We start from the raw sequence: 15,316 nt of genomic DNA, 5'->3' as shown, positions 1-15,316 counted from the left end.
GCGTACGCCTTGAGTGCCGGTCCGAGTCTGATACAGGTATGTCGTCATGCCCCATGTGCAGTGTTGGTGCCCAGTCTGGATTTGTTACATCCATTTCATATGCTGGTTTGCCTGCAATAATGCCAAATCATAAGCTACTCAGTCGACATGATGTGGTTCTGCAGCATCACACATTAGCATGTTTTATCTCATTATCTATGACCGCAGCACGTTGAAAATAACACTAAAAGCCTTTCAAGAGTGATATGAATTAATTTAGAACTCACCGGAAAGAAAATGCCGTGAGCAAACCAACAAAAAGCTGGGGATTGCAGAGAACTCGATATCCCCTCGTCTCACCGCTGCAATCCAAGCCTGACGTCTTTGTTTAGTAATATCGGATACATGGGATCCCTCACGTTGCCTCCAGGATGGAAAACGATGAAAAGAGAGCCTGTTATCCAGCTTCTTGCCTTCACGATCGTGTGATCTAACGTTGCAACCGACAACACAACACGTACGATCCATAGCTGAAATGGTATCCTTTGGCTGGCCTACTGTCATGGCGGAAGGGGGCATGGCCCATCTCCCGTGACATCACGCTCCAAAGCCCTATAGGTGGGAAAATGTACCATGTCGACCAATCAAAAATGATATGGAAACATGACATTTGGTTGTTTAGCAAAAGGGGGAAGTTTTAGGAGTGACCGGCAAGAGAGAGCGAGTGAGCGAAAGAGAGAGAGAGTTTTGATACGTGAGAGATTTGTGACGTTTACCGTGTTTGGTCTCAAGTTAGTTTGTTGTCTTGTGTATTTAGTGTGTAGCTGTTGTTTTGTTTTGTGTGTCAGTTCTACTAGTGATCGTCACAGTTGCTGCCTTAAAGCCAACAAAGGCAGATTGCAGTGTAAACGCTGAGTGACACACCTGCTGTCAGACCTGCAGGTTTATCCCTGTGCTGTTCTCATATGTGTTAGAGTGACACAAACTATTGTTTGACACCTGATTGTTCTGTAAATAGTTTGAAATGATTATATGAAAAACGTCTGAGCCTTGGCTGCATTTTTTGGTAAATAGTACCATATAACTTTGTTGTTTGCAAAACGTGTGCGTATTTTTAAAAGTGTACAATCTCTATTTGCATTTCAAGTTATGAAGATGATTCGTTAAACATGTGTGTGGTTTTTACAGTCAAAATATCACTTTCTACTTGTATTTTAAATTTTGTCTGAATTTAGATAAATTGTGCTGATACAGTTGGTCAAAATGAGAAAATAACAGATTGGCAAGATAAACTGTTTTTAAAGGTAAAATATAGAGGCCACATCAAAAGTAGTCAAGAAGGGTTAAAGGCTAAAAGCAAAGTTGTCACCAAGTACTGTTTATATTTGTGTGTATTGCTGCAGCTTTTTTGAGTATTAATTTGGTGCCTTTGTGTGAAATAATGGTATTGTGAGTGATCCATATAGTCACAAAGAATAGCCACTTGTTTCTGTGCTACCAAAGTTCCCCGGCTTTCATTCAAAATGTGTTTATCGTCAGCACCTGCACATTAAACTACTTAAACATTATAAATGTCTTCAAGCTCACACTGAGGCCTGTGGGGTACTATCAGCCACTGAGACAGTACACACATTTATATGTGTTTGTATATGAATATTTCATACTTTAAGACTGCCTGTTTATTTAAGGGAGATGAACAAAATACATTGGAATTGTACAAAATAATATCATGGATGATAAATTAAATAGATTTTAAGTAGATGCTTGTGCATTCTTAAAGTCTTATATGTTGAACTGAACTATGTGATCTGTTCAAAGCCTTAATCTTAATTTGAAGTGAAATGTGCATTTTGAGTTTATACACTATGTATATAAGGCGACCGTTTCCTTTTGCAGTATTTTTGTGTGGTGTACTTTTCTATGTCTTAACAAAAGGGGAACAAAGGTGTTTAAGTTCACCTAGGATGATGTGTTTTAATTTTCACATGGTCTTGCTTGAATTTGACCCTGACAAAGGCGTATGAACTCTGTCAGCTGTTTGGAGTTTCCATTTTCTAAACTTCTACATTCTGAACCTTCTTCAGCTCTGAACAGATGATGAAACACTGAATGATTTCAAGCTCACACTTTGTCTAATAAACTTACATCTTTCATTCTTTATACAGATTGTGGGGCTGTGGTTTGTCAGAGATCAGCTGTGATTATCTGGCAGCAGCACTGAAGTCCAACCCCTCCCATCTGAGAGAGCTGGACCTGAGCCTGAACAACAAGCTGCAGGATTCAGGAGTGAAGCATCTGTGTGGTTTCCTGGAGAGTCCAGGATGTGGACTTGAAACTCTGGGGTCAGTCAGCATGTTTTAGTTGTGCTGAGATGAATATGATGTGAAAGTTGTGCTGACACTAAACTGCAGACATCAGGCTGATATTATACTGATCCACACTGAGGATCTTCATGGTAAAGTCTGTTTTCTTCTTCTCTGGTTTAGTCCATTGACTGCAGCAGAACAATGTTCACATTTCAAACAGTGAGACTCAACGTATGGCCCGCGGCCCACACGCGGCCTGCCCACCTTTCCTGATTCAGAGAGAGGGGACCCTGATTAACTGTGTAGTGTTCTTCCTCACAGTTCTAAGTATCAGACACAACAATGAATAATCCACAGCTGACTGTCTTTAGCAGGTCAAAGGTCACGGCACACAGCAGACAGTGGGAAATATTATAACTCTGATCATTTATCAGCACATATCCATATGTATAAAAACAAAGCTGACACTGTGAGACTTGATCAGAGGTGTGATCATCACAGCAGAGGCCTTTGTGTCAAAGTCACTGAGGATCAAACAGAAACACATGAAGCAGATTTTCCTGTTCTGGCTTTTTATAGCAGATAACCTTCAAAATATTCTGCAGTCCATCAAAAACTGAAGCAAACCATGAATCAACATGTGAACATGAGCTGATGCTGCTGAAGTGAAGCAAAGTTACAGAGGTTTGATTACAGACACAGCTGAGAGTTTGTAATCTGTCATCATTTTAAAAGGTTTACATTTCTTCAGTATATCCACATTTGCAGCTGGTACCTCAACCTCCACTTGTCCAACACAACTGCTGTCCACTGCCTCCATGACATTGTGATTTTGCTGTTGGTCTTCTGTCAGATCTTCATCAATCACTTCTGCACGGGGCACACCTTCAGACTCTGCAGCTGCATAACGAAAGCCTGTAAGATAAAATTAGACATAAGGTAAATGTACACCAATATTCCAATGACAGGTGTGTGATTCATCTGGAAGTTATGTGCGGATTAGTGTACAGTGATAGCAATTTAGTATGTTTTTAGAGGGGGGGGGGGTTGTTTACCTCCGATGGGTGCTCTTTTTCGCTTCCGTTGCGTACGCCTTGAGTGCCGGTCCGAGTCTGATACAGGTATGTCGTCATGCCCCATGTGCAGTGTTGGTGCCCAGTCTGGATTTGTTACATCCATTTCATATGCTGGTTTGCCTGCAATAATGCCAAATCATAAGCTACTCAGTCGACATGATGTGGTTCTGCAGCATCACACATTAGCATGTTTTATCTCATTATCTATGACCGCAGCACGTTGAAAATCACACTAAAAGCCTTTCAAGAGTGATATGAATTAATTTAGAACTCACCGGAAAGAAAATGCCGTGAGCAAACCAACAAAAAGCTGGGGATTGCAGAGAACTCGATATCCGCTCGTCTCACCGCTGCAATCCAAGCCTGACGTCTTTGTTTAGTAATATCGGATACATGGGATCCCTCACGTTGCCTCCAGGATGGAAAACGATGAAAAGAGAGCCCGTTATCCAGCTTCTTGCCTTCACGATCGTGTGATCTAACGTTGCAACCGACAACACAACACGTACGATCCATAGCTGAAATGGTATCCTTTGGCTGGCCTACTGTCATGGCGGAAGGGGGCATGGCCCATCTCCCGTGACATCACGCTCCAAAGCCCTATAGGTGGGAAAATGTACCATGTCGACCAATCAAAAATGATATGGAAACATGACATTTGGTTGTTTAGCAAAAGGGGGAAGTTTTAGGAGTGACCGGCAAGAGAGAGCGAGTGAGCGAAAGAGAGAGAGAGTTTTGATACGTGAGAGATTTGTGACGTTTACCGTGTTTGGTCTCAAGTTAGTTTGTTGTCTTGTGTATTTAGTGTGTAGCTGTTGTTTTGTTTTGTGTGTCAGTTCTACTAGTGATCGTCACAGTTGCTGCCTTAAAGCCAACAAAGGCAGATTGCAGTGTAAACGCTGAGTGACACACCTGCTGTCAGACCTGGGGCCCGTTCTTCGTACCTCGCTAAGTAAGTTAGCCGGATTTGACTGTTGACGATTTCGCGTGATCCTGGATCGTTCGGTTCTTCGAAGCCCATCCGGGACTTGCTGTCATAGCAACAGAGCCGTAAGCGTAAACCTGCTCGGGAGCAGGTTTACTTTATGTAAACAGGATTAGATCGCGGCCACTCAGGTATTTCCGCTTCATTTATACGAAAGCAACAGCGATATTCCACCACTGTTTCACCATAAATAAATAACATCAATGTAACTAAAGATAATGCAGCACTTGATCCTTTTATTGATGTCACACAGATACATACAGGTCATTTCCTAAAAAAGGGAAATGTACTATTAACATTCTATTACATGTATGTGATTATTACAGATGTAATTCATATTTCAGAGTAGTAATTGCAATTTACTTCGTGTAATCAAGATGGGAGACCACGGCTATAAAAGCGAAGGTGGATTTGGGAAGCCTGTTGCAGCCATGTCCTGTCCGTATACGCGAGCCACCCATTGCGGAAGGTGCAAGATTGATAAGGAGAGTCCTCAGAATTCAGCGTATATTGCGGGACAGACAGGATCCTTTAGCTCAGCGCGACAGTGTGCTCATAGAGAGATATCGATTTTCCCGTGAGGGTATTATTCACTTAACCAACTTGTTGACGAGGGGGTGCAGGACCACCACCTGTCTTTTTTTGCGCTGCCCCTTTTCTTGGTTGCTGTTATAAACAAACAAACAGATTATTTCAGGGTCTCTGTCCAAGAGACGAAAAGCAATATAAGTGATCAATATTACCATTCTGTAGAATATTCTTATATTTCACTTTTACTTGTTCCCATGTTCTAGTGGGTCCTGTTGTGGCTCTAATGTGAAAGGGGATATAATATAACATAATGTAATATAATATAATGTAATATAATATTGGATAATATAGTGTGATATGATAAATCTACCCTACCACCTACTGGTGTTGGCCAGAGGGGCCGATGGCGCGATATGGCAGCCTGGCTTCTGTCCCAGGGCAGCTGTGACAGCTACCAGTGTGTGAATGTGAGAGTGACTGAATAGTGGCATTGTAAAACGCTTTGGGTGCCTTGAAGAGCGCTATATAGATCCACTCCATTATTATTGTTATTATTAAATTACTTACGAGTTTAATTTGTCAGCAACTTTCTGCCAGCCCTCTCTCCTTGCTTTTGCAGCCTTTGCAGTGTTCCCTTGCGTTTTAATTAGACTCTGAAACTCCTAAAATCCCTCACTCAAGAGTTCTTGCTCTGCTGCCGAAGAATACCGAGCGCGCTCCTTCGACATTTTCGCCGACCAATCAAAGGGTTGCCGATCAATGTTTCTACTAACGATGCGTAGCCCCTGTTGGGCCACCCAGTGATCTCACATTACTTCATCCAGCTATACTAATCGTCAACAACAGGTGTGTTCGGGGAACCGGAATAGCGAGCTCAGAGTTAGCGCGATGATTTGATCTTGGATGTGTCATTTGATCTTGGATGTAGTAAGCGACGTACGAAGAACGGGCCCCTGCAGGTTTATCCCTGTGCTGTTCTCATATGTGTTAGAGTGACACAAACTATTGTTTGACACCTGATTGTTCTGTAAATAGTTTGAAATGATTATATGAAAAACGTCTGAGCCTTGGCTGCATTTTTTGGTAAATAGTACCATATAACTTTGTTGTTTGCAAAACGTGTGCGTATTTTTAAAAATGTACAATCTCTATTTGCATTTCAAGTTATGAAGATGATTCGTTAAACATGTGTGTGGTTTTTACAGTCAAAATATCACTTTCTACGTGTATTTTAAATTTTGTCTGAATTTAGATAAATTGTGCTGATACAGTTGGTCAAAATGAGAAAATAACAGATTGGCAAGATAAACTGTTTTTAAAGGTAAAATATAGAGGCCACATCAAAAGTAGTCAAGAAGGGTTAAAGGCTAAAAGCAAAGTTGTCACCAAGTACTGTTTATATTTGTGTGTATTGCTGCAGCTTTTTTGAGTATTAATTTGGTGCCTTTGTGTGAAATAATGGTATTGTGAGTGATCCATATAGTCACAAAGAATAGCCACTTGTTTCTGTGCTACCAAAGTTCCCCGGCTTTCATTCAAAATGTGTTTATCGTCAGCACCTGCACATTAAACTACTTAAACATTATAAATGTCTTCAAGCTCACACTGAGGCCTGTGGGGTACTATCAGCCACTGAGACAGTACACACATTTATATGTGTTTGTATATGAATATTTCATACTTTAAGACTGCCTGTTTATTTAAGGGAGATGAACAAAATACATTGGAATTGTACAAAATAATATCATGGATGATAAATTAAATAGATTTTAAGTAGATGCTTGTGCATTCTTAAAGTCTTATATGTTGAACTGAACTATGTGATCTGTTCAAAGCCTTAATCTTAATTTGAAGTGAAATGTGCATTTTGAGTTTATACACTATGTATATAAGGCGACCGTTTCCTTTTGCAGTATTTTTGTGTGGTGTACTTTTCTATGTCTTAACAAAAGGGGAACAAAGGTGTTTAAGTTCACCTAGGATGATGTGTTTTAATTTTCACATGGTCTTGCTTGAATTTGACCCTGACAAAGGCGTATGAACTCTGTCAGCTGTTTGGAGTTTCCATTTTCTAAACTTCTACATTCTGAACCTTCTTCAGCTCTGAACAGATGATGAAACACTGAATGATTTCAAGCTCACACTTTGTCTAATAAACTTACATCTTTCATTCTTTATACAGATTGAGGGACTGTGGTTTGTCAGAGATCAGCTGTGATTATCTGGCAGCAGCACTGAAGTCCAACCCCTCCCATCTGAGAGAGCTGGACCTGAGCAGGAACAACAAGCTGCAGGATTCAGGAGTGAAGCATCTGTGTGGTTTCCTGGAGAGTCCAGGATGTGGACTTGAAACTCTGAGGTCAGTCAGCATGTTTTAGTTGTGCTGAGATGAATATGATGTGAAAGTTGTGCTGACACTAAACTGCAGACATCAGGCTGATATTATACTGATCCACACTGAGGATCTTCATGGTAAAGTCTGTTTTCTTCTTCTCTGGTTTAGTCCATTGACTGCAGCAGAACAATGTTCACATTTCAAACCTTCAAAGAAGAAGAAAAATCCTCCACTGGATAATTCACTGTGAAACTCTCCAACTCTTCACTCCACCTTAAAGTCTGTCTGACACTGAAATCCAAAGCAAAATGTGCGTTTGCTTTACAGACAGCAGTCCAACACAAACATACACACATCATCCAAAACACAGTCCAACATCCAAATCTCCTCCACTGCCAGCATGAATGATGGGAAAGAGAAGGAGGAACACTCTGACATTCAGGGTTAGAATGAGTTTCATGAAGCAGACTGTGAAGATCAAAGCTGCATTAGAAAGCTTACATGAATGAATGAGTGGACAGAAGTGGACAGAGATCATCTGAAGCACTTCAAAGGCTTTAAATCAGCACATTTCTCTTTATTCTTTATCAACTCTGTTAGTTTCTCTCAGTTTTCTGTGGAATGAAGCTAACAGCAGGCTAATAAGATGCTGACCAATAGGTTTCTATTAAAGGTTGTAATTTGTATATGAAAAAGTGCTTTGGCTCAGCAGGGATCAGCTTACAGGTAGAATACAGCTGCTGGATGGGATTAGCATGTCATAGCTATCTACCAAACTGCTAACTGGGGGATTTCAGGCCATCTATGGATCAATTTTGCTAACTGTTTATTCAGCTTAGGCTCACAGGGCTGCAGCCTGTGCCCTAGCTGTCATAGGGCAAGAGGCGTGGTCCACCTGCACAGGTGAGCAGTCCATCACAGGGCCAACAGAGAGAGACAGAGAAGCACTCTCTCACATCCACACCTACAGCCAATTTAGAAGCACCAATGAACCTAAGCAGCATTTCATTGGACTGTGGGAGAACATCCAACCTCCACAGAAAGGCCAACAAGCTTCAACCTACAACCTTCTTGCTTTAAGGCACTAGTGCGAACCACTTTTCCCCATTTCAGCCCAAATCCTGCATCTTCCTGTTTCTGACTCCAGGCCAGCTCCACTAACACTTTCTCATCAGACACTGCCACCTAGTGGAGGAAGTCTTAGTTCCACTTGAAGCTTCAGATGACAGTTAGTTCCTTTACAAAGAGGTGGAGGTGGTGGGGCCACAGCACCATCATCACTGAGTGCCATAGGACACTTAACCTTTGTTTCCATATGCTGGGAATTTCCTGTTGTTCCAAGGAGGACTGGAAAATGTGTGAAGATCTCCCAGTCAGTTCCTCACAGCACACTTCAATCATTTCCCTCCCACAGCATCAGGACCAGGGCTTTTTCTCTCTTTGCTCCCACTAAGAGATTTCCACACAAACACCTCATCAGTGGGACTCTCAGAGCTACCAGCCCTTTGCTACAATCACAAAGCTCTTCATTGAAATCAATGATATCAAAGCTGGAATCAAATGAGTCCAAGTCTTCTGCTGATTCAGCATCACATTCATCTTTGCTCCTTGTTCTGCATCCCCACCATGGACTTCATTCCTTTCCAAGCCAGCCTTGAGTGTCCTTTATTCAGCTCATCCTCTGCTTTACTTTTACACCTGATTTTAGCTGCTTTATCTCTCTTTCAACAAGTTTCTGTGCCTCAATCTTTTTCTTCTCTCCCTCATAACAAGACAGCTTCTTCTGCCTGAGAACATGTTGGAGTGATTTACTAATCCAGGGCTGCTTATTGGGGAAAATACTTCCTGTTTCCAAAGTAATCCCCATTTTTCCCAGAAAGAAATGCAAGTAGAAATCGATGATCTAAGTGAGAACATGAGCCTTTAACAATAGCAGCAAAATATCTCTCCAATCTCAATACTCCCTCTCTCGACCTCTGGAACACCAGAGGTCACAATACATTGTGTTGGGTCACTCCTCGGCCCACTCAGCTGCTTCCATGTCCATCCATGGCATCATGGACATCGGGGTCACCACTCCCGCTCTGACCCTCTCTAGCCGTCCTCTGGCTCAGCAAATCAGACAACCTCATGTCATCTAAGTGGTCCAGTAATAAACACCAGCTCCCCCTCGAGAACACTCCATGCGTAAGATTAGGTTTTTTCTGCGTCCCTCTCTTGTGGTCCATCATGCCTCGGGCCTCCAGGATCCTCACCCCCCTGTGGTCGCCGAGATCTTCTGTAAAGCAAACCAAACACCTTTTCCTGCACCTCCCTAACTTATCATCTTTGGGACTCTTTAATCAAAAGCCTGATCCTAATTATCTTCTTGACTTATTGACTTGTATTTATATATATTCTTCAACGTTACTCATCATTTTAAAACTCTTAAAACGCTGCTTTCACGTCCCTGCATGCGTTTCCTGTCGCTTGCCTTATCTAATCATCAACATCCTGTACACAGAACTCTCGCTGCTGCAAGGCCTCCACTCTGACCTAGAATCTCCTTTCACAAGAAAATCATTATAAGCGCCTATTCTACTAAAAGATCCAAAAAAAAACAACCACTTTAATCAATTAAGTTTAAACATATAAGCAATTACTCCTGCATACATTTTATCATAGCTAAACGCTGCCTTGAAACAACTCCTGTGTGTTAACACTAACTTCATTTTAAAACTCACATTTCCTATGTTATAGCCTGTTTTTGGTACAGCCTTTTTATTTCATCTTGCTCCTTTGATGTAACAATACCTTCTCATTCTAGTTTATCAGACTTAACCAAAATATATGCTTTCCTTCCTTTGGTCCTTCTCTAAAGCAAGAAACTCCTATTCAGTTCCTCTTTTCTGTCACTTGTTACAGGGCCAGCTCAAGTTCAGTTAAACGCTAAATTAATTTGAGGCCTTTTGCCTGGAATCAATACTGTCATGTGTGTTTATGGACTCTGTGTCTGTAAGCGTGTGCAATCCTTCAATAACTCATATCATCCTCACAGTAGATTGGCTAATCATAGTGCTAGCCAAAGGCTCGTGACCCACAAGAGACGAATTGAGCCACAACTCCCTTAAAGGCACAAAATGCAATATGTATAAAAAGTCATTTCTACGTATAAGCTCTCCCCTTTATCCTAAAAATAAATCTATGTAATATCTGTATGTGTGTCTTCTATTCATTAATGTAATTGTCAGTTATTTTCTCTCTTTATTTTACCTTCTTTTTGTTTACCTCTTTGTTTGTGACGTGGACATCCCTAAACCATCCTGAGTTCCGGCTTCAGTTTCAACCCAATTGTACCCTCTATTCTCGCAGTCGAACTCGTCTGGGCTTCACCTTCCCACTGGCCCCTGTGCCCTTCTCTTAGTGTCCTTTGTTGTCTTGTGATCCCCAGCAAACACAGTCTGTTTCTTCTCTGTTTCTTCTCCGTTGCTCTTTTCAGTATTTTCCTTTTAGATTAAATCCCAGCCTGGCAAAATATCCCATTCAGTGTCTTTAAACAGTTATGTCACACTGTTCTTACCAGCCTGCAGTTCACCGTGCATTTTCCATCACGTGCTTTTCTTCCATGCTGCTGCTGGTATCGTCAGTGTAGTTTCAGTTGCACTGTCTTTTGCCTGCTGTTAATTCTTGAAGTCCACGATGTTCTGTCGGTCTTCATCAGGAGATTAACTGTCCTATGAGCTTCTTCTCAGGATCGGGACAAGTGGGAGGTCAAGCTGTAAAATTTTAAGCCAAAATCTGGCCTGTTTTCCTCCCAATTCTGTTAATCAATGGTTTTGTACTCAAGATTCTAGGTTGAAAGAAGTCCACCTGTATTGACACACTAAAGCATACAATTAATATCCTTTTCATTTCTTTTCTTAAAACCTCCATTTGCTTCATCTGCCTGGAGTTTAACTCGTATGTTTCTCTCTCTGTGTGCTCACTTGTCACAGTCAGTTCCTTTTATGGGCATGCAAAGTTCCTGTCACACACACCATTTCCTGTCAACCTTGCAGCTGCTCAGAACCATATTTTCTGTTTCTATCTCTCCTGTTTTGTTTTTTTTACAGGCTAATAAAACTCTTGTTTTACTAAGTCTTGATCTAAAACAATTCACCCTTATTTCACGCACACACTTCTAAATATACTAAATTCTTTGCGTTTGTCAGATCGTCTCACACACACACCGCCTTTTCTCTCACACTTCCACTTCTGCACTCACTCTACTATCAACTTTCATAGTGTTATTATTATTTATTATTTTGTACAAATCACACCCAATCACTCAAAACCTGCTACTCACAGCATTCACACACTTAAACTGTGACAAGAGTTGAGGAATATACTCACAACACGCTTTCCTAAGAGTATTTCAGACATGCCTTTCATAATCAGAAAGAGCAAGTCAAAGAAAACAATTGAAACCTCTATTAATTCTCACAGCACACACATAGAATAGAAAAAATAAAACACACCAGCATTTATTGCTGATGAGAGGTTACTCCTAAAAGTAATATGTTAGTCTTAAATATATACAGTGCACTCACTATATTTATATATCAAAACTCAGTCAATTACTATACATCCACTACGGCAACTCAAAACTTTATTTATAGCCCTCTAATGAACATAAATGGCGTCTTAAACACACACTCAACAATGTTTGCAGCAGTATTTGTAAAACCAACTGTGGTTTAAACAGTTCACTGCTGACTAATTTGCATTTTCACACTCACACACACACAGTCTAAAAATAGCTCCAGCACTGCCTCAGACTCCTTTCACACAGAGATCTCTTATTTTATATTACAAAGACGTCTTATATTTACAACCACTGTCACATCTGTCAGCTTTAGCGCCTAAACAATTTCGACAAATTTAAGTTAACGGTCCAACCGATAAAGTCCAACTTTTTTGTGATCAATTAACCAGTATCTGTCCAACAGTTTCTGGCCTCATCTCTAAAATCCCTAACTCAATTTAAAAGCGTCAACCAACCCAAACTTTGCCTGAAGCTCTATTTTTGGCATTTCACAGCCAAGGCTTACCCCGAAGTTTTAAGTTAAAGTTACACGCCCGAAGTCCAACTTCTGCTGGCCAAAAAAGCGCAGACTACCGTTCCAAACGGTAAGGAGACTCTAACTCCTAGTTATTCTGGAGTGCCCCAAGCTCCACAGTGACCAACTGACTATCCCTCTTCGAGGACAATGCCTAAGCGTCCTTGGCATTGGCAAGCGTTACCTCTGAGCACTGCGCTTCCTATCAGTCCAACTGACGTTCTTGAATAATTTATAATACTTTGGAACAACAGTAAAACAGCCAAAAAAGTGTAAGACTGAAGCAGGTCCAACCTTATAACCAATACGGGCTCAACCCCAAACAATAACCAAATTCCCTAATATACTAAAATCACTCAGCAGTCCAACTGCTTTCCACGGTCCAACCGTATTAAATCCTTTAGCGGTCCAACCGCATTCAATCATTTTTAGCAGTCCAACTGCATTAAATCCTCAGTACTGTCATGAGATTCTCATCAAAATCAAGGCAGACATTCCCCAGTAATTTCAGTGAGTAGACTTTAATTTGTAATGTCCAATTTGGCACACTTTGGAAATAATTCAACAGGTAGTGCCTTACCTTTGGATAAGCGGCTTAGAACAACAATGAGAAAAAGAGAGCTGATTATTAGCTCATCAAAACACAAAACAAAATCACAATGAATTATCGGTTAATTTCATTTAAAATAATTCATTAAGTATTTATGTACAATTCAAATTAGTTAATTACATATTTTGTTGGTTTGTTTTCTATTTTAATTATTTTACTGACACATTTAATGAATTATTTAATGATGTATTTATTTAATTCACGTTGCTACTCCTGGCCCTGCATCGCTGTTCATAAATACATTTTATTTGTCAGCTTCACCCATCAAAGTCAGGGGGCGGGGTTAATGCTGATCAAGTCAAAACCATTGCTTTGGTCTGGTGGGCGTTCTTTTAGTGGGCTTTTCTCAATACTAAGTAGGCCTACACACCAGGGTTTGGACATGTGTGGACCCAAACTATACTTTTACCCTTTTTTGTGTGTCACCAAATACACTTTAATATTTTCTAGACAAGAATGTAGTGGCATAATCTTTAACCTCTTTTGGCTCCAAACAGAAGTGACAGACTTGAGCAGGGTTCATTTAAAGGCTGACAGAAGTGGAGTGGTGACGGGGAGATGTTTGACAGGACAGTGTTTCAGCCTCCACAGGTTCATGTTGTGCTCCATCAGTCAGTGAAGATGAAGTCAGTGCTGATGAGGCTGTAGAGTGTGTGAGGGATGTGAATGAGGATGATGAAGATCTGATGATAGCAGATAAAAACAGGCTGCAGAGACTTTGAGCCATACAGGGCACACAGTGTGTGTACAGAACAGCTGAAATCATTATGGAGGCCTCACTGGAATATGGAAGCATCACAGTACAGCTTCAGTGAAGCATTAAAGTCTCTGATATGAGATGAGAAATGAAGCAGCCAGAGCTTTTTCATGAGTGGAAACCCACTGTGACTGTGAGCTGCTGCTACAGCCTCCAGATTAGCCAGCAGCTCATCCTAATCAACATGGACCTGTGGTCAGAGTGTGTGCTGGATAATCCGGCCCAGGATGAGGCCAAACTGACATGGGATGAAATGTCTGTCACATAATTGAGCTTAGTGTAGTTTCATTTCTGCACAATTTAAAAACAACCAAAACTTTGTTCTGTCTTTTCTATGTTATACTGTAGACTTTCTTTGATACTGTGTCCAAAAGGAGCAGCTTTTACTTTGAAGGGGAGGCGTCTCTGTTTCCTCTTCAGGTTGGATGATGGAAGCAAATTAGTAGCTGTGTCCCAAAACGTCGGCTGCATCCTCCAGAGGCTGCATTTGAAGGCCGATTACGTCACAGCCAGGCGATGAAGGCTGTCCGTATTTGTCGACTCCTTCAAATGTGCCCGACAAATGCGTCCTTCATTTCCCCGAATTTGAAGGATTCGTCGGGTGTGTCCTTCGTGGCCCACCATATCCCAGAATTCATAGCGCGGCCCAGCCAAATTTCAGCTGCCAACAATGGCGGCAGCTACTAAGTTTTCAAATTACTCTTATTAATCTTTCTGGGTCACAAAATAAACTTTTAACATATTTTCAGGCGAGAAAGTAGCTGTGTAAACTTCAAATATCTGCTTGGTTTATCAAGACATCACATATTTGCAAAAGTGTGCCGACGTTTTCGGAGACGTCTGTTCCCCACCCGCTCGCTAGCAAGCCGGGGGGTTCAATGGTCACTCCAGCCGGCGAGAGCAGCGGACGCCCGGCTTCATCGTTTTCAGACCCCGCTCTTTCGCTACTCAGGTGAAACATGATATATAAGTCACTCGGATAACTTAAAAATGTAATTGTTTGCCTTTTTTCTGTGTTTTATTTGTTCCGGAGTAAATCGGTTTGGCTGAGATCAAAGTTCCTCCGGGATTTTCACACAGCTGAATAAACGTTAAACAGGAAACTGATTAAACAGAAGTGTGAGACGGTCGAGAATTTACGCCAGTGTCCTGTTATATTTTAGATAGCAAGGAGCAGACGGCCGAGTTTATTAAACTCCACCAACACAGCGGTGACGCAAATCTGAAGGCGAGACCGTCCCATTTCACAGCCTCGCACTTCCAGCCTTTTCGGTCTTTGAAGGACCCGGCCCACGTAGACCACGAATACCGGGTCCTCTGAAGGATGCAGCCGACGTTTTGGGACACAGCTAGTGTGCGATGTTCTTTCAGTGTTGCACTTTGTAGACGGTCCCTGAGCACTGGTCTCACAGCCAGCTGCACATAGAGACCAGTGTTGTTAGTCCAGGTCAGAAGATGACTTGTTGGAATGAAAATGAGCTTGTAGTTTGTCTGCTTTAATAATGTGACTGGAAAAAGGTGTTGGACTTCAAATATGTCCATTTCTTTCACACTTCACCTTTAAAAGTGAAGCCTTGTGGTTCCTGGAAGGAAAAACACGACTTTTTCAAGTCTTTGTCCTGTTTTTATGATAAATGTACGACTTTAATGTGAAACATT

General features: G+C 41.4%; 1 protein-coding gene across 1 annotated transcript in view; it reads left to right on the top strand.

Annotated features, from left to right (window-relative positions):
* The window catches only part of LOC146577727 (protein NLRC3-like), a 620,451-nt gene that overhangs the window by 279,829 nt on the left and 325,306 nt on the right, over positions 1-15,316 (top strand). Inside the window, exons 10-11 of the mRNA XM_085268219.1 lie at positions 2,145-2,321; positions 7,060-7,236. Of these exons, the coding sequence (XP_085124345.1) occupies positions 2,145-2,321; positions 7,060-7,236 (354 nt within the window). The remainder of the gene's footprint in view (positions 1-2,144; positions 2,322-7,059; positions 7,237-15,316) is intronic.

Source organism: Mchenga conophoros, linkage group LG3 (assembly GCF_057382185.1).
Source record: "Mchenga conophoros isolate Kocher_MC1m ecotype Shallow Benthic linkage group LG3, M_conophoros_male_GT1.1, whole genome shotgun sequence".
NCBI lineage: Eukaryota > Metazoa > Chordata > Actinopteri > Cichliformes > Cichlidae > Mchenga > Mchenga conophoros.
This window is presented reverse-complemented; position numbering and strand designations above follow the sequence as displayed.